Below are 18,633 nucleotides of genomic sequence, written 5' to 3' on the forward strand. Positions count from 1 at the left end.
GAAACCGGTGAATGATGCTAAACCTGCCACCGAGTACTCTCATATCGCGCTTGGTAGGGGCTATAGCATGGGAGATGTGCAACCTAAGGTCAGTACATGTACAGCTGTGTCACTTTAGACATGTATGAAAATAATGGCGTCCAAAACAAGCAACAGTCAGTGTGGCCGAGTGGTTAAGGCGATAGACTAGAAATCTATTGGGTTCGCCCGCACAGGTTCGAGTCCTGTCGCTGACGTTTCTTTTTTGATTTTTTTTTTTGGTTCCTCTCAACTAAGATCCATACCCATCGACACAACCAGGCCGCATAGTCGTTTTGCCATCGAGGGAGTTTGCCGATAGCCTGTTCTTCTGGCGGGCAGTTGTCGATGTCGTTCATCCACAGGGAGACCGTACTGTGCGAATGAAGGATGCCACAATCAAGGAGTTTTCATGCTGACTTGTTTCATTGTCCTGCCTTGACTAGCATGCAGAACTCCAGCTCCCCTTCTTTAGGGATCTTCTTCTGTACCCCCCTGGTAATCTGGGGCAAGCAAGACAATGCCAGCGGATCTCAACTATAACATAGCGTACGTTCTCTGCGTCTGACATCGGAAAATTGCAATCCAATCACTGCCCAATTGTCGGTGGTGGATCTAAGTCCCAAAGAATGCCTGCAATCCTCGGTATCCAGAGCCAACAGACTATGGACTCTTCCCTCAAAACTGCTTGGACACTATTGCCTGACCGCCGCGAGAACGACATGAGTGCCAGACGTCGTAGGTTTCAATATAGTTCAGATTACTTTCAGAGCTTTGTCCTAATCAGTCATCGATGTATGACTCTGGATTGCCGGCCCTATGATTGATGCATTCATACCCATCGATCCGTATAAACAACCTGATTAAAGTGACTGGTGCAAGTGGAGTTGCTAATCTACCAATACGTATATCAGAATGATACGGTTGCAGTTGCAGAGAGCAAATCGTTCTCATAGGTACGAATGTTGTTTAACGCACTCGGTATGAAAATAATCGATATGTCAACCTTATGATCTCCATCTGCCGGATAAAAGAAGCAATTACATGCGGCAGGAACGCACGAAGAGCTGCTTCCGGTAGCATGCTGTGGGCAATGCCCGCACCTTCCCGATCAGGGAGGGATGCCAGCGATTCTTTAACGTATTGCCGTCGTTCTTTCTCCAGATTATTAGGTAGCTTTCGAATCAGGGACATTTGAAGTTTTTGAAGCCTTTCAGAGCTCCTATCCCCTATTTTCCACCCATAGAACAGGCATCGAACCTCAGCCCGAGACGACTGTGCCATAGCAGCCTCCACTAGCACGGCATGAAGTCATACATACTAACAACAACAATACAGACCGCGCAAGACGCGTATAGATGTCAGGATGAGGTGAATACAAAGTTTTTAACGCGTACTTTCGACACGTCCCCATTGGACAGGAGCAAGAAGTGGATTTTCGCGATTGTTTCAACATCTCGCCCAGCTGAGCATTCCCATTGGTCTGCCAGATCATATCAGATCAATCTCTGAGTTACTTGTCCCGTGGACCTGAAGTCCAGACCATCGTCATTCACCAGTCGGGCTGTGACGTTGCGGGCGAGTACTATTGACTTCATAGCATAGCGGAAGATAACTACGAGGTCCTTATAAGCTTACGCCCGATCCGGGAGTTACAGGGAAGTCTACCAAGCTCCTACCTATTCCATGCTGAGCTGTGAGCTATAAAGACTTGTAGTATACTGGACTTTCTGTTCTAGCTTATAGCTTCAGCAGAAAGGTCCCGCGCTTGACCTCAAGAGATTGCCTATATCGCGAACACAACAACATGCAAGTCAGATGAACTAACAGCTTTACCAGAAGATATACTGCATACTGTGTGCTTTGCAGCTGACCATATTTACAGGTAATCAAAGCCAGTCATGTGTGTAGAGTCAGCACGCATCGAAGGTGTTTTCAGGCCAGAGGCCATACAAGTACCTCTCGTGCAACCTTAGTGCGGTTCAAGACTGGCCCTTGCAAAGTGACACATACAGATAGGCTTCTCAGGGAGGCTGCCATTATTGTTGATGCATAGGTCACCGAAAATTCCGCGTTAACGCTCTTATTCCGAAACAGCCGGGTTCATAGCAAATCACCAACAAAACAATACAATCCAGATAAACCCTGCACATTACAAGATACCCGCTTCTACAACACAGCCAGACCTGCTAAACGCGCTGACTACCATGGCCCATCGTATCACTGGCGAGATTCTACCCCAAAATAGAAAGCCGATGACTGAGGTTTCATGCCAGCTAGAGTTCCCTTCCGCGAAGACCTGGACGACAATGCAGCTATATCTCGTCAAGCTTTGAAGTGCGACATCGCAACATAAGCTAGTCATTGCTCCTCATCGTACCCACACGAATATAAGAAAGCAAAAATAATAGCTAAAAGATTATACTAGTGGTGGAAACCGAACAATTAATTTCCCCGGCTGAACTTATAGAAAGCAAAAAACGTCAGCGACAGGACTCGAACCTGTGCGGGCGAACCCAATAGATTTCTAGTCTATCGCCTTAACCACTCGGCCACACTGACTAATTGATATAATACGGCTCAGTATTAAGAAATAGGAGACAGCAATCGTTCACCGCAGTACCTAGCTCAACTCGTACTATGTGGTGCTGCCTTCAGCACCAGGCATCCCAAGTCTTGAATATCAGCCTCCTTCTCACCATTGCCATCACATGCTATGGATATATCTAAAGCAATTTACTTTTCCACACGGCCCTCTCCGACCCACCCCTAAGCGCTACCCCAATTTAGTCCCCGATACCACCTCAGGATCCCTGCGCGCTACCACAGCGCCTATCCCTAACAGTACATAACCGCCGAATCCGGCGCGACATCCATAAGCCATCATTTCAGCTATCCCTCTACATAGCACATCTGTCTCGTTTTACGGCCGTAGATCCTCAGGATAAGTAAAGCATATACTCGTCACCCAGCACCAACACCGCAACACATCGCATCCTCCACAGACCCGACGGAGTATACTACTACTACCCAGCGCATGCATACAACCAATCACCAGTCAGTAATCTATACCCTCACCACAACCGTAGTATACCCTCTACCAGCTAGCTCTCTCACACCAACAACTTACCCCTAAAGTTCAGACATAGTACTATCCCCATCCACAAGGCTAACAACCAACTAACCAACCAACCAAAAACCCAGCAGAGCAACAAGCACATGAAATCCGAGCTAACCTCCCTGAGTCATCCCAGATAAGCACCTACCCAACTACCCAGTCAACAAGCTAGTCCAGGAGTAGATATCCACCGAGAGTGAGTGCTTACTACCGAGACACAAGAACTATGAGTCACGGAAGAGTCACGCGCAGTAATCTAGACCGGGTACTATAGTGTCTGTGTCCTTCCTGGAAGGGAGCCACGTTGGGGCTGGCTGGACCTTATGTACTATGTAAGGGGGGAGACGAGGAAGTGGGTGACGACGACGACGACTAACTACTGAGACTCACTAGTATGGGGCTTGTTTGTTACCTGGACTACTGCTGTACATGGCTGGCTAGCTGGCTGGCTAGGTGGTGAGAAGGACGAAAGGACGGAAGGAAGGAAGGATGATCGTGAGGTATGTGTCATATGTTATACGTGGTGAGTAATTTTGAGTGCTTATTAGCCTTGCGGTTACTTGCTTGGTAATCATGGAGTCAGGAGTGGGATGGAAGGATGAATGGATGATGGGTGTGGTAGCCTTGGATGCAAGGCCAATAGATACCTGCCTGCCTGTCTGCCTGCCTAGGCTAGACGGAGGAGATCGTGATCGACTAGAATCTGAGGACTAGGCTATGTATGTGTCCAGGAATGTACGTGCCGGTCTTTATTACAATTTCACTACGAATGGAGCCCTTGGCGGCATCCAGCTTGCCGTCAAGACAGACAGGTAGATAGATGAGAGCCGTATATTATGATTTCACCCCACTGACGTGGTGGAGGGACTACGCATCCCAGGATCGACAGCTACGTTTGCATCGGAGAATTTAAGGCACAACTGGAAGAGACAAGATTATGGAAAGGTCAGAGGCAACAAAAGAAACGGGGTGAAAACGCCTGGGTATATTTCAGGGAATAATAAGTAATAAGGAGATGGAGGAAATGATATAAGGGAAAGAGACAAAGGGTAAGAATCACAAGGATAAATCAGAATAGAAAAACACCACCTGGTCTGTATCAACGACCTCGAGCAAACGCCATCATCTTCAGAGCTGCCTGATCTTATCCATGCGTTCCGAGATGTAGACCGACCCATATGAACCACCCGTAGATGTTGTAGACAAATTTCGCGAAATCAACCATGGCCCATAATTTGCATAATTTGAACGCCCTTTGAATGCAAATTTCATACAGCAAACCATGAGAATGAAGTGAACTGACTCTGAACCAGAGAAGAAAAAAAGAGAAGGGGGAGTAGGCAAAGCGAAAGGGGAGAGCCAAAGTAGCACGAAACAGAGAAAAGCAACAAATGATAAGAAAGTGAAAGAGCGATGAATCAATACCACTCGTCGAAAACTTGATCCTGCGCATCCAGCTAGCCCTGTGACGTCGCGGTCTGAGGAATAGCCTGCTGTAGTCCAGCCACGATGCGTTCCAACTCCTCCAGTCGGCGGTCCTTTTCCTGGACCTCACGACGCAGCCTCTTCAATTCATTGCGAAGATCCACCCCATTCTCTTCCTCCTCAGGAAGCTCGAGGGTGGCCGGATCATCTCCGAGAGATTCGCGCTTCCTCTTCAAGGCTGCGGATGCCGCCGCAAGAGACGTGGTGCCATCCAGATCGGGCGACGGGGCGATGGGCAGCTCGGACGCATGTCCGTTCTCAGTGTGCATGTGGCGGCGGCGAAGGTGCTCCTTCAAGTTTTCCTGACGCGTAAATCCGTTCCCTGTGCTGCGATTGCAGTCGGCGTACGGACACATCAAGGGTTTCTTGGCATTGATGTTCTTCTTATGCACCTCGCGCTGATGCCTCAGCAGACCGCCAGAGTATGTAAAACCTTGAATCTTGTCGCAGCCGGGTTCCATGCACTTGTACGGGCGGTCGTGTTTGTCCATGTGTTTGCTGAAGTGGCAAACCGTTAGCTTTTCCTTGATTCGGGGATTTTGTAGATTTGTCTTTTTTTCTTTTTTCTAAATATATATTTTTTTTTTATTTTAAATCACAATGAGGGTGAACTTACTTCCATTCGCACGGACGGCGAAATGTTGGGGGCGAGTGCTGGCACTCGGGATGGTCGCAGTAGATTTGACCGGCAGTGTTCTTGGGCGGATCCCGCGCTCTTCTCACCGACAGTCGCGGGCGCGTCCCTTCCATGAAGTTCGGAGACAGTTGGTCGTTCATCTTGGGAGCTGGAGAAAGCGAATCTTGAACAGTGACGAGAACAGAGGTAGGTCCACCGGGACCTTCACTTCGTGGACTAGGATAATCAGAGCCGTCACCCATAGCGCAGCTACAACCCCGCCGTCAATTGCGAAGGGGGTTGGCCCTGGTGGCGTTCGGAAAACGAGGCGGAGAATAGAAGATAGGTAGACGGTGGTAAAGATGAAGAAAGGTCAAGTGCAGCAGGTGAGGAGATGGGAGGGAAAGGGAGTTGATATTAGCTTGATCGTCGAGCTCAATGCGCGTCGGGTGGCACTGGGCGATGGATGGTTGTTTGCTCAGTTCGGAAGGACGGATTGCCAAATTTTTCAGGACGGAAAACAAGGCATCTAGCGACACGCGCACGTGATACGATGTGGCCAGTTGGGAAATGTCTTGGCGGATCCGCCACTGAAAAGGGAAGGTCGCAGTGGTTGGGGAGGGCAATTTATCTGTAAAAAGAGGAGAATGACAGAGAAGATCGGTCGATGTTGGTTTACTTATACGGCATTAATAACCCCAGTTAGTTACTGGTGCGTAGAATCCAACAGCAACAGCAACAGCACCAAGCTTCCAATTTATTTTTAAAACCCAGATTAGGACTCTTTTGAAGGACTCCAGTATTCATGCCTGCACACGTGGTGTGATCGGAGACAACGCCGTATGTGTCTTGTACTATGTATCAGTCAAGCCTTGATGGGCGCCGAATCACGATGGATTGACTGCGGCATGGATGGCAAAACTTTGAAAGGTCTTTAGGCTGCGACTAGTGAGTCATGCTAGGCAGGCAACCAGATAACTTTACTCCTTCCTATGCTATTACTAGGGTCTACCAGAGGTCGGCTTCTCTCTTTACTTCCCTTAATTTCTTTGCTCAGCTTCGACAGGGCCCCATCCGCCACAATCCCCGTCGGGTTGCATGCCTCATTGCTGCCTGCCAATCAGGGCTCTCCAGCACGTGGTCTGCCTTTCCCCCCAGCCACATTGCCGGTTTCGGTAATTCCCACTGTGGCGTCTCGGAAGTCATGGGATCTGCCTTACAAACCCCTCGGACATGCCGGTTGTTGCTGTGTTTGGAGGAGGGGGTTTTTGGTTCATTCTTCGGGTTTCTAGTGTATACATCACAAAGTAGAGCGTAGTATACCTTCTATCACTCCTGCGTGGCAGGTGGAGGAAAGAGGTATCTACTGGTAGGTGATAGGTACCTTAGGTACCCAGCAAGCATAACTCCGGTAGCGTTTCTTGCCCAATCCCAAGCCCGGCGTTCCGTCAGGCAAAGAACCTGCTTAAGCGCTCTGGGCCCAAGGCAAATGAAATCCTCGGAAAACCAATTCCCAACACGAGGCAATGAGAGAGAAAAAAATAATAATGAAGGCTGAGACGCTTTACCTGCCTTCCACGCTAATGTCAAAAAGCAAAACAGAAAAGGAAAGGAAAAAGAATAGTTCTACTGCTTACTGACAGGGTTGTCTGTACCAAGTATGCCAACCCTGATCCACTCGGACGGGATCTTCCCACGTCTGACAGGCAAGAGATCATACATTTTAACCAGTAGTAATGCTTAAGCTGCATACTGCTGATCGAATAGATAGATCTTTCCCTCATCCTCCCTCTTGATCCCTGTCGTGACAATCGCCCTTCCCGTGTCAACGTCAAGATATCTGCCGCCCATCCCTTGCATAGGCGACAATTCACGCCCAAAATGCCTGGACAGGGCGAATCGCTCCCTGCCTCGTTTAGTTTGCCAGCAAACTAAAACTACTAACCTAGTTAGCCGGCGCGCATATCAAGCTGAGACTGTTCGTTATTGTTGTTAATTGTTAGTCGGTGTTGGTTATTGTTGGTTATTGTTGCCTGCAAAGCACGGCCACAATTGCGAACCACAAAAAAAGGAACTTATCGTCTACGTCACATCTAAACGGGAGTGATTATCATCAAACCAAATCCTTCGATATCAGATCGTCGTAGGCATCTTCATTTCTTAAAAATAGCATCATCAGACGTATGAGGGGAAGGGGTTCTGATCGCCTTTTGTGAGAGGACGGATCTTCCCCAGCCAGTGGCGCAGCGCCCGCCACGATGTATGCAAGACCATCCTTGTCACTCCGAGAGAGATCTGCATGGACCAGTAGTTAAAGCATCCTTCAGTGATCTTGTAACCCCCCCACCCTCTTTCTTTCCTTCTTCTCCACAAACGAGACGGCCGGTGTCTCCGTGAATGATGGCATGGATGCGCGTGTGGCTTAGAGGTCTTCCTTCAGTGAATGAGTAGTGCCTAAAATGCATCTCCTGCAGCTACCTGGCCCTAATTCGCGCGTGCTGCTCTTGACAGCACCACTAAATGAAGAATGAATGCAGGTTACTACCGGATATTCTAGACAAGATCGTGGCGGAGTCTTCTATCGAATGTGCGGATCCTTCGGCGAAGGTCGACCGGCGGCCGTATCCGCCATCATCAATTTACAAATAACTGCCAGACAGCTGCTAAGGATGCGAGATATGCGGATGCCTACTCATCCTGCAGACGATCCTCAACTTGGCTCGCATACTGAGACGTATCATGGTGAAGCTACGAGGCGGTGTGGTCAACGAACGACAGTAGTTTGATTGGGATGCGGGACTAAACAGCTCGATTCGAGTCGACATACGGCATTGCCATGGCTCACCAAGTCCGAGACATCCGCGTAAACAGACACACTGGGCAGGCGGTGTTCGGGGAATCATCCTCCTGGTTCTCAGTTGCGAAAATCCAGAGAGAATTACTGCTTCGCCATAGCAATGCCACAGAACACGCGAGAAGGACGAAAATAAGAAATGGGCAAGAAGAACAAAACAGAAAATAGGCAGTCATAGGATTTTAAAATAGTATCGGGTAAACCAGGATTGGCAACAAATAGAAATGTGTAGCATCATCGGTGATGAGCCACCCTCTTCCAGCTGTCCGCGAAAATGCTGGAACTCACCAGCTTCCTCGAATCAAGTCGAACCCGAGTGCAGCCGTAAGCCAGAAAAATTGCCGGGACATACCACTGACTCTTTTCCCATTGGAAATAGTCGATGGCGACAAACCATATCGATAATGGGCCATGTACACGGAATAATCGCTGCCATTGCATGCCATGTCGCAGAGCGTTCTATGCTGTCATCTGACTGGAGAGAATCACTTGTCTAGATGTCAGGTAACCGTACGTAGCTCCTGTAGACTGGCATCGTTCCATATGGATAAAAGCAATGCGAAAGAATCCGAGGAATGCCTCACTTCCCACCAGATGGTTGAGGGGTGGCTCTCGCCAACGCTTCCCTGAATTTTACAGATGTCTCATGCCTAATGGTGACATGGATGACGTCGAGCAGAATCCCCAGGAATCAATTCATGTTGGAGTGACCTGATGATTCGACGGACGGTTGTCCCCCGAGCTTCGGGAAAGGCTGCAAGCTACTGGGCCCGCTCTAAACCGCGAAGGGTACAAGTGCTCCCCGATCAATCATAGTTGCCCCCAACCTGACTGGCGAATGCAGTCGAAACACTGCGCGTATCATCGTCATCGTGAATGTGGCCTGGCACACCACGAGTGACACGAATGCTAGCAGAGCTTCCGCCAAAAATGCTGCCGTTATCGGGAACACCGGGCTTGTAAGGCTCCCGGCCTCCGGATTCCACGTAGCGCTTCAGCCGATCGGACTGACTGAGACTGGGCTGCTTGCCCATATCGTTGATGCTCAAGCCAGCAAGGCTGACACCACCTTGGTCGACGCTCTTCCCATCAATGATGCTTCCAGTAACATCGGACTCGGTGGCTGCCACAGATTCTCCGGCAATGCTAGGTGCTCCCTTCATACGGTTACCATTGGCCCGACGGGCTCCGGGAAGAGCGGGCCACGCGTCCGCGAAATTCTGGAACATGGGAGGATAACCAGAGGGAATGCCAACCCCGCCCAGGGCAGAGGAGTGGACGGAAGAGACATCATCGGGGATGTAACCAACCACTGAGCCGGTGTCATGGAAGTCATTGCGCTGACCGTTCCTTCCATTCATCAACCCGCTGGTAACATTAGAAGCATGGTTGTAAGCCATCTGGAACCGCTGGGGACCCCGGTATGCCTGCTTAGGTCGGCTGAATTGGATCAAAGACTCTTGCAGGTTAGACAAGGGTCCCTCAACCAGGCAGTGCCTTTCCTTGAAATGCTGCAGGAGACAGTTCCACAAAGGATGCTTCGACAAGACCTTCGGGTTTCCAAGGATGGCCAGGCCATACTTGGCACGAGTGAGAGCGACGTTGAGACGGCGAGGATCACTTAAGAAACCAATACCCTGGTGGTCGTTTGAACGCACACAAGAAAGGATAATGAAGTCCTTCTCACGACCCTGGAAGGCATCGACCGAAGCCACCTCGATCTCCTTGTAATGCTCTTTCTTAAAGGTGCCATTAGCTTGCATAGAGCTAACAATGTAGCTGCGCTGACCCTCATAAGGAGTGATGATACCAATGTCCTGGGGCTGCACTCCAGCTTTGAAGAAGCGGGTGACAATTTTCTCCACGTTCGTGGCTTCAGTGCGGTTAAGGTAAGAGGTTCCGGAGGCCGAAATCTCCTCGTTACCCAGGTTCGACCAGAACATCATAGGGTTATCGGCAATGGGCCAGGGGAAGTCGACATCACGGCGGAGACGCTCAAACGAAGAGATACCGTTCTGTAGAGAACCTTCATAGAACATGTTCGACGGGAACTCCGACAGGCACGGGTGCATACGGTACTGAACGTTAAGACGAATAGGGGAGCAGCCAAGAATGACGAGACGTTCAAAGAGTGACTGGTTAAGACCAGCCTTGGCTGCCTTCTTGTTCATGATGACAGGTCCCAGCTGTTGGTGATCGCCGACAAGGACTACTTGCTTGCATCCGAGAACCAAGGGAATCATACATTCTGGCTCAGCCGACTGGGTCGATTCGTCAATCAGGACGGTACGGAACTTGAGCTTCGCCAGACGAGGATCACCAGCACCAACGCAAGTACAGCAGATAACGTCGGCGTTATTCAAGATCTCGCGCTCCGCCGAGCGGGTTAGCTGTTTCAGTCGTTTCTCATCTTGACTGGACAACTCTCCAAGCTCGGCCTTGAGCTGATTGAGCTTAATGAGTTCGATGTTGGTATCGTTGATGCGGACTTGTTCGTGCAAGGACAAGAAGCCAACCGGCGATTCAACGTCCTCTCGCGATTTAGCTGTCACACGCACAGTCTTCAGACCTGTCCGATGGATACGCTCACAAAGTTGGTCAACCGCAACGTTCGAGGGGGCGCACACCAACACCTGACCACCGTTGATCTTCGCAAGATGGTAGATGATCGTAGCCGAGGTCACAGTCTTTCCCGTTCCCGGAGGTCCTTGAATCAAACTCAATGGTCTCTGCAGCACGCTCTTCACAGCGTTAATCTGACTACCGTTGAGTTCTGGAAGTCCCGGAACGCTGAACTTCTTCGGCATTTGGGTCTTCATCGGCGCGGCTGCGACTTCGTGTCCGAGAAGGCGATGGAAAATGTAACCAGACACACTCATCTCATCCACGGCAAATGTTTTCATAGCCAGCTGCATACGATCAAATGATGTAGACTTCCAGACGTAGTCAGCTGTGAAATTGTGCGTGCACTCTGTAGGCACAGACTTATGATCACCCTTTGCGCGCAACTCAATCGTCACTTCATCGGACTGGTTGTTCGGAATTTTAATGACATATCCAACTCCCTCCCATTTGGGCCGCAGTTCGCCGGTATACTTGAGGCGCATTTCATCTCCCACGGCCAATTTAACATCGCCAAGTTCAAGTTTCGGCAAAATGAAGCTAGCCAGATGCTTGTTGTTGAGACCAAGGTCCCAGCGCACGATCAGTCCATCCTGCGATTGGGATTCCTTCAACTTGCGGTCATAGTCGGCCTCGATCTTGACCAAAGGCCCAAAAATGTTCTGATACTGGAAAGCATCATCATAACGCAGAAGCACAGGTGCTGGCTCATCGTCCACAGCCGTGGCCTTCTCCAAATCCGAGAAAGTCGCTTGAGAATTTTCCTTCCACATCTCTTCCAGCTTAGCAATCAACTGCGGACTGAGGTGGCGAGCGCGGAGCTGTTCCTGGTCGGACGGCGCAGCAACCAGCCATGGCAAGAACGAACGGTCTTCAATCAACGGTTGCCAGCGGGAAGTATCCCAGTTCATATCCTTAGAAGATGGCATAGCGGCGCATGGTTGACGGCATAGCAATACGACGACCGTGTCAGACTTGGCCGGAATGAATCCAAGCAGGAACACGTTCTTAGTCCCGCAATTGTAGCATTCCAATATCGTATCCCCAAGCGATGAGGCCGGATGCAACTGAACTTCCTTGTGGCGGGCCCGAACGAGGTGATTGACAATATGGGAGGACGAGGTGTTACCGCGGGCGCTGCAGAACCACTTGCTGCAGGCCAGGCACTTGACTACGCTGCTCGGGTTATGAATGCCGCAATACCTGTGGAAGAGCTCCAAGTCAGTCAAGATGTAACAGAGCAAACGCCACGATATACTCACGCGCATGCATGTGGCGGGAGTTCCTTCTCCTCCTCAAAATGCCCCTGATGATTCTTGTTGTCGGCTGCCTGAGCACTAGTTGTGCTCTCTACATCGTCGTCTCCGGAAGCATCATCGTCATCGTCATGTCTCCGCGGGCGAAACTGGGAAGCTGCGTCGTCCATCTCCGGCGGAATCCTGTCATCGCCAAGTGCCGCCATAATGAGGTAGGGAAATAAAAATCCGATGCTAAACTCCCAAAAATCGCTACCCCAAATCAAGGCAGAAAGAGCGAAATTAGCGGAAGCGAAAGCGAAAGAAGCCCAGGACACCGAAGATTATGCGGTCATACACGAGTCTGAAATATCACGCGAGGCGATTTAGAAGACGAAAAGAGCGTGGAGGAAGAAACAGCCGTGACTGTCCGAGGACAGAGGCAGGGGATGTTGTGTTCTCTTTGTCGGGGGGTCACCAGTGTGCCACAGCAGAGGGGCAACTGTATATGAGATTAGACTAGAATCCAGTCAGATTCACTTCAGTCCGTCAAATTTAGCGAGCCAACTGGGGGAGAAGATGCCTTACCTTCACCACAGAGTCCCTGCCGCCACTGAAGAGCTTGACGCAAGTGAATTGGGGCGTGTCCTGGAGGGCAGGGAATGATGGACAATCCACAGGACCGGATGGTGGATGATTTGCGATCGGCTCAGGCCAAGGCATTCGGAGTCGTTGCCGCCAAATCCCACACAACTCCGGTGGCCAAGGCGGACCAGACCGGCAGTTGCCGCAAGAAAAAAAGTTGCCCGCCTTTTGCGTTCCAGACCCTATTTTGATCTACTCATCATTCTTCACATATATACACGATGTTGGTATGTCGCTGCTTGAGAGTCTAAAATTAGCCATTCCCCGTGCTCCCAGACGGTATATCGCTAACTACTTCTGATCCAGCGTCGTCAAGCCCGTGAGCGTCGCGATTATCTGTACCGGAGAGCTCTTACTCTCCGCGATGCCTCCATCGCTGAAAAGCGAGCCCAGCTGAAGGCGTCGCTGGCCTCCGGAAAACCCCTCGATCCCTCAATCGCTGAAGATAAATCGCTGCGCGAAGACTTCAAATATGATGAATCCATTACCCCGGATAACCAGAACAAAGATGGCGACGTCGATCTCGATGATGAATATGCCCTCACCTCCGGCATCGCCGACCCCCGTCCTATCGTGACAACCTCTCGCTCCCCTTCTGTCCGTCTGGGCACATTCGCTAAGGAGATCCGTCTGCTCCTTCCAACTTCCATTCGCTTGAACCGTGGTAACCTCGTTCTTCCGGACTTGGTCTCAAGCGCAAATGCCGCCGCGCTGACCGACATGATTCTCGTGCACGAACACCGTGGTACACCCACTGCGATGACGATCTCTCACCTTCCTCATGGGCCGACTGCTAGTTTCTCCCTGCATAACGTTGTTCTCCGTGCGGATATCCCCAATGCTGCTCGCGGAACTGTGTCAGAGAGCTACCCTCACCTCATCTTCGAAGGGTTCAAGACCAAGCTGGGTCTTCGTGTGGTTCAGATCTTGAAACACCTATTCCCTCCGCGTGAGGCCGGCAAGGTTGGAAACCGTGTCGTCAGCTTTGTGAACAAGGAGGACAGCATTGAGGTCCGTCACCATGTTTTCGTCAAGACCGGATACCGGGATGTTGAGCTGGCGGAAGTTGGTCCTCGTATGACTATGCGACTGTTCGAAATTCGCGGTGGAACTCTGGAGAAAGGCTCTAGTGGTGATGTTGAATGGGCTCTTACCCAGTACACTAGGACGAGCAAGAAGAAGGATTATCTGTGAGCCAGTGTTAAGTCTTGAGGACACCTGTGGCTTTCAGTTGGCTGTGTATAATCATTTACGAAGGCAAAAGAAAAGTCTGATTCAGCGCATGAGGTGTTCAGGAAGGAGCTCAAAGGGGCGGCATTTACATTTGGCATGTCTGATCGCTATTGTATACCCATATGAAAGAACTTATTATATTACTTCTCTCCTTTCTGCCTAGAAACCATGTAGCCATCCAGGTAGCGGTCGCAGTGGTACTACATTGAAAATCTTGTATGCAACTGACTTGAAGTTTTAGCCTCGGAAACAGTTAGGGCTAGCCGACCGGGTATATTTGTCTCGCGGACAGTTCAGAACCTCTACGTCCGAACCAGTCAAATCGTATACGATTATTGACTCGTCGCTTCCTGGCCTCTCATCATTCGCATCCTGCGGTGACTCGTGCTTGATGCCTTGCATTGGTGCATCTAGATGCTCTTGCTTGACAACCATCGAGCCATCGCCGTCGGGTGCATCTATAACTCCCCGAAGGAAATTTGACAACATCCCAGCCCGATCCTCGTAGTAAAACCAGTTCTCGTGAGGAAGCAGTAATTTGCCATCAGCATCCCTCTTACCAGAGGGTAAAACACCGTTCAGTCGCTCTTCCCACTCTTTACCTGTTTTGTCCTTGAAAATCTTCTTGAAAGCCTTCACTGCGGAGTCTTGATCTGCTTTCAGCGGTGTCAGGAGTTGACTCTGCTGCTTGCCAATACGACTGTACTCGAGATGTGTAGCGTAGACATGGGGTTCTTTATTAGACTCGTATACCTACATACAGCTACTCGATCAGCCTTCTTCTCGTGATACATATACTCCACCTGCCTGGAGAGACAAAACGAGAGCGAATTCACAGCATTGCAAAGAAGACTAACTCACCCTGACCACATATCTCTCCTTGTAGTTTTTGCCCTGCATCGACCGGACAAGCGTAGCATTGTACGTCACTCTTGCGTCTTGATCTGTATAAATGTGATATCTCGCTAGATCGCCAGCCTGAATCAGCCTTCGTAACACGCAGAACGAGGGAATAGACGATAACATACACACCGCAGTGCCGGCCTTTACGCCCTTTCTCTTCCTGCCAAAGGGGTCCTGATTCTTCAGATTACCTAGTTGCACATGTCAGTCATTACGGTGATATATGTAGTCAAGTCCGTCCGAATTCACTTCCTCGGTTGGACCCAACTCCAACGATCACCAACTCGCCCCAAGAGAAGCAAACGTACCTTTTCTCCTAGGCTTTTCTTTCTCCTTTTTCCTTATCTTGTCTCTCTCTTTACCCCTCTTCTTATTCTCACTCTTCAGTATATCCACGAGAAGGTACTCCGTCTCACGCTTCGGTCTCCGATTCTTAGATAAGAGAGAGTCTTCCAGCCAGTCGTAAGAGACAATTTTTATAGTCCTTAGTTGCTTAGCTTTGCGGACTGTTGTTCGATGTCTTTGTTAGATATGTATGCATTTCTTGTGTCCAAAAGATTCAGGGGTAGTTATATAGCATGACGAGAGAAGGTGGATCCATGAAGTGCCTACCTGCTTCAACATTATCCTTGAAGGCTTCCTTGGTGGTAATCAGATGGGTGATCTCTTTGCTAATATCCTTGGAATATTGGCCTCCGTTGGCCCGTATCCATTGGGGTATTTTGTCCGAATTACCGTCGAATTTGCCAAATGAGCTGGCATATATTTTTTTGAAGGTCTTGCCCATTCTATGGAGATTGGGAGAGGTGAAGATTCCGGTGGAAGCTGATGTAACAGCTGAGATTAAGCCTTTTCAACTGACTATATGAAGGGTGCAGTGTTGAGTGAATTGAGGGATGTCAGAGTGAGCGCAGAAGACTAATATGGTAAGTAGAAAGCTTTGGGGAGAATATGATATATATTACGAGTAGTAGTATAGTACGTTTCGATAGATGGTTGAATGACACTACGAACGGAGCTCAGGGTGACTTTCTCGTCAACAAATAGTGAGGTTACTGTAAGCTGGCAAGCGGAGTGTGATATCTGAAGTGGCCGTGTCATTGTTGGGCATCATTGCTATGATAGATCCGAAAGGTATCAACGAAGCAGAAAATAATTAAACTCAAAGAAAATCAAGTGAAAAGACCAATGATGCCCTTAAATCCCATGTTTGGTAAATTTAAAGACCATTCAAAGCTAGAGTCCCCTCACGGCCTGCACAAAGGCGCGAATTTTGCCAAGATCCTGAGCACCGTCTGACTCTACGCCAGAACTGACATCGACGCCAACGACCTTGCGACCGGATTCGCCAAGCTTCTGGACAATGCCAGCAACATTGGTGGGATCTAAGCCACCTGCCAGAATAACGCGCAAACCGCTATCCTTATCGAGGACGTTCTGAACGCGGGACTGGTCCAGCAACTCACCAGTTCCCCCAACGCCAGAATCCAGTAATGGTAGGGAGTGATAAGCCCTGCGGGCGATCGCAGGCTCGTCAAGCCCAAACTTGCGGATGACAGGCACTGGGATCAATTTGGCCCATTCAAGCGGCTCAGATCCGTGAAGTTGCACGACATCGAGTCCCAGCTTTTGTTGCTGGCTCAAAATATAATCAAGGGGTTGGTTCTGGAAGACGCCCACGAGAAGCGCCCGGCTAGGATGACGTAGGATTCTGGCTGAGTGGTCAAAATACTCAACAGATGCTGCAGCGGGAGTTCCTCGAGATGTGGGAGGAGTTTGACCAGCAGGCTTCGGGATGGACTTGACCACTTGAGATATACGGAGGGCCACGTCATCAGGGACGCATCGCGTTCGTCCCTGAACCATGATAATTCCAATTAGGTCTGCTCCAGCCTCGATCGCCGCTCGTGCTGCTTCTTCAGAACGAGTGCCGCAGATCTTTACCAACGGCGAACTCCGGGACTCTTTGGAAACGTTCTGTGAGCTGCCTCCAAGAAGCTCAGCAATGAAAGCAGCCGTGTCTGCTGCCCGCATAAGGGCTTCTCCTACTAGGATAGCTTTGACACCCTCCTTCTTGTAAGCTTCCACATCCTTAGGCCCGGAGATTCCACTGAGGGCACACACAATGGTGCTGCTGGGCACCTGATCCATGAGCCGGCTAGTAGTGCCGAGATCAACCTCGAAACTAGTGAGGTCTCTGTTGTTGACACCGATAACCTCAGCTCCAAGATCGACCGCAATCTTCATCTCTTCGGGTGTGTTCACTTCAACCAAAGGCTCCATGCCAAGGCTACGGGAGTAGTGATACAACCGAGTGAGGAGTTCAACACTAAGCATCTTCACAATGAGCAAGACCGTGTCAGCACCGGCCAAACGGGCCTCTAGGATCTGATATTCGTCGAAAACGAATTCCTTCCGCAGAATGGCGGGCCTGTTCGTCAAGCCCTCCAGACTTTGGCGAACGGCACGCAAGTCGTCAATGCTGCCTTTGAACCATTCAGGCTCTGTGAGCACAGAGATGACACTGGCACCGGCCTTCGCGTATTGCCTGGCCTGAGCGGGCGCACACGCGTTTTCGGCTATCATACCCTTGGAGGGAGAAGCACGCTTGATTTCCGCCATAAGGGACAGTGGATAGGGCGATTGTCTAAGACGAGCCGGAAATGGGACCTGGGGAGGGGCCAGGTTAAGGTCATAGGCAGCCTGGAGGTCTGCTGGCCGCTGGGAGGGAATGGTCTTTTGCACGGCAACAGCGGCTCTCCGATGGTCGTAAATCCTTTCGAGGATGGACAACTTCTTGTCAGTTTTCGGGGCAGTGTTTGAGGAAACGGTGGCCTTGGTCGTGTTGCTCTGTTCATCAAAATGCTTCCCGTTTCCTTCCCAGGTACCTGCAGTAAGTTTGAGGAAGTTGCGGAACATGGTACGGCCGTACTCAGTGAGGATACTCTCGGGGTGGAACTGGACTCCCTCCACAGCCAATTTCTTGTGCCTCACACCCATGATGACATCCTTGTTGCTATCGTCCGTTAACTGGACGGAAGAGGACACCTCCAGACAGTCGGGAATTGTCGCATGTGTACCAGCTAGCGAGTGGTAACGAGTGACGGCGAGCGAGTCAGGTAGTCCTTCATAGGCGCCCTTGCCGTCATGTTTAAGCGCGGACGTCTTGCCGTGAAGAATTTCGCCGGTGACATCAACCTTTCCACCAAAGCAAGTAATAATACATTGCTGGCCCATGCACACACCGAAGATGGGAATCTTGCCACTGAAGTATTGGATGGCCGCACTGCTGATACCAGCGTCAGTCTCGGGGTGACCGGGGCCCGGACTGATAACCAGCTGGGTGGGTTTTTTGGCGATCAGTTCCTCCAAAGTGATCTGGTCATTACGAAATACATTGACAGTAGCACCCTCAAGGACTAAGTACTGGTAAACGTTCCAGGTAAACGAGTCGTAGTTATCAATCAAGATAACATTCGATGCCGTGTTCAACTGGGCGGCCTTGGTGGGATGGTGGGGGGAATGATCGACGAGTCCGGAGTCCGCCATGACGAGAATCTGCGCAGGACAGGAATTTCCAATTAGATACGAATCGAAGAGCAATGCGATAAGGTGCGAGGAGCCAGGGCAATGCACATAGAAACACACTCACCTTTTTGAAGTCGAGCTGTCAACTGCCGGAGTAAAGTGAGAGCGGAGCAAACATCGACGGTGGCTGCGGCCTGACTCAGATCCTCGGTGGACCGAGTCGCCTTCCCGATCGGGGTTGAAAAGCAAACGGCGCAAAATTTCAGCTCACCGCCTGGGACTAAACCCAGATAGGCAGTCATTGTTGACCTCCAGCCAAACCCGCTCCTTGGAATAATATTCTTGGGTTCCCGCCTTTGAGCTTGTGAGCTCTCTG

General features: G+C 50.3%; 7 protein-coding genes and 2 non-coding genes across 9 annotated transcripts; 3 read left to right on the forward strand and 6 right to left on the reverse strand.

Annotated features, from left to right (window-relative positions):
• The first annotated feature begins 155 nt into the window (after positions 1-155).
• tRNA-Ser (AGA) lies at positions 156-236 on the forward strand. The gene has a single exon. It is a non-coding gene; the product is annotated as a tRNA-Ser (tRNA).
• A 1,334-nt stretch (positions 237-1,570) lies between these two features.
• An08g06010 (uncharacterized protein) lies at positions 1,571-2,058 on the reverse strand (the record flags this gene model as incomplete). Its single annotated transcript, XM_059749101.1, has 3 exons — positions 1,571-1,603; positions 1,657-1,719; positions 2,032-2,058. 3 exons carry the CDS (start codon positions 2,056-2,058, stop codon positions 1,571-1,573), a joined length of 123 nt encoding a protein of 40 aa, XP_059604078.1.
• Positions 2,059-2,499: 441 nt separating this feature from the next.
• On the reverse strand, positions 2,500-2,580 carry tRNA-Ser (AGA). Its single transcript has one exon. It is a non-coding gene; the product is annotated as a tRNA-Ser (tRNA).
• Positions 2,581-4,593: 2,013 nt separating this feature from the next.
• Positions 4,594-5,500, reverse strand: An08g06030 (uncharacterized protein; the record flags this gene model as incomplete). The annotated part of the gene is made up of 3 exons (XM_059749102.1): positions 4,594-5,054; positions 5,134-5,180; positions 5,238-5,500. The coding sequence occupies 3 exons, from the start codon at positions 5,498-5,500 to the stop codon at positions 4,594-4,596; spliced, it is 771 nt and encodes a 256-aa protein (XP_059604079.1).
• Positions 5,501-5,599: 99 nt separating this feature from the next.
• Positions 5,600-6,971, forward strand: An08g06040 (hypothetical protein; the record flags this gene model as incomplete). The annotated part of the gene is made up of 6 exons (XM_059749103.1): positions 5,600-5,686; positions 5,728-5,840; positions 6,204-6,254; positions 6,304-6,476; positions 6,549-6,606; positions 6,881-6,971. The coding sequence occupies 6 exons, from the start codon at positions 5,600-5,602 to the stop codon at positions 6,969-6,971; spliced, it is 573 nt and encodes a 190-aa protein (XP_059604080.1).
• Positions 6,972-8,897: 1,926 nt separating this feature from the next.
• On the reverse strand, positions 8,898-12,175 carry An08g06050 (uncharacterized protein; the record flags this gene model as incomplete). Its single annotated transcript, XM_001392682.1, has 2 exons — positions 8,898-11,916; positions 11,976-12,175. The coding sequence occupies 2 exons, from the start codon at positions 12,173-12,175 to the stop codon at positions 8,898-8,900; spliced, it is 3,219 nt and encodes a 1,072-aa protein (XP_001392719.1).
• A 639-nt stretch (positions 12,176-12,814) lies between these two features.
• On the forward strand, positions 12,815-13,787 carry An08g06060 (uncharacterized protein; the record flags this gene model as incomplete). The annotated part of the gene is made up of 2 exons (XM_001392683.1): positions 12,815-12,820; positions 12,900-13,787. 2 exons carry the CDS (start codon positions 12,815-12,817, stop codon positions 13,785-13,787), a joined length of 894 nt encoding a protein of 297 aa, XP_001392720.1.
• A 276-nt stretch (positions 13,788-14,063) lies between these two features.
• An08g06070 (uncharacterized protein) lies at positions 14,064-15,516 on the reverse strand (the record flags this gene model as incomplete). Its single annotated transcript, XM_059749104.1, has 5 exons — positions 14,064-14,579; positions 14,688-14,770; positions 14,855-14,920; positions 15,038-15,235; positions 15,342-15,516. 5 exons carry the CDS (start codon positions 15,514-15,516, stop codon positions 14,064-14,066), a joined length of 1,038 nt encoding a protein of 345 aa, XP_059604081.1.
• A 449-nt stretch (positions 15,517-15,965) lies between these two features.
• trpC (anthranilate synthase multifunctional protein trpC-Aspergillus niger) lies at positions 15,966-18,278 on the reverse strand (the record flags this gene model as incomplete). Its single annotated transcript, XM_001392685.1, has 1 exon — positions 15,966-18,278. One exon carries the CDS (start codon positions 18,276-18,278, stop codon positions 15,966-15,968), a length of 2,313 nt encoding a protein of 770 aa, XP_001392722.1.
• Between the last annotated feature and the right edge of the window lie 355 nt (positions 18,279-18,633).

This window comes from Aspergillus niger (assembly GCF_000002855.4).
Source record: "Aspergillus niger supercontig An08".
NCBI classification, from domain to species: domain Eukaryota; kingdom Fungi; phylum Ascomycota; class Eurotiomycetes; order Eurotiales; family Aspergillaceae; genus Aspergillus; species Aspergillus niger.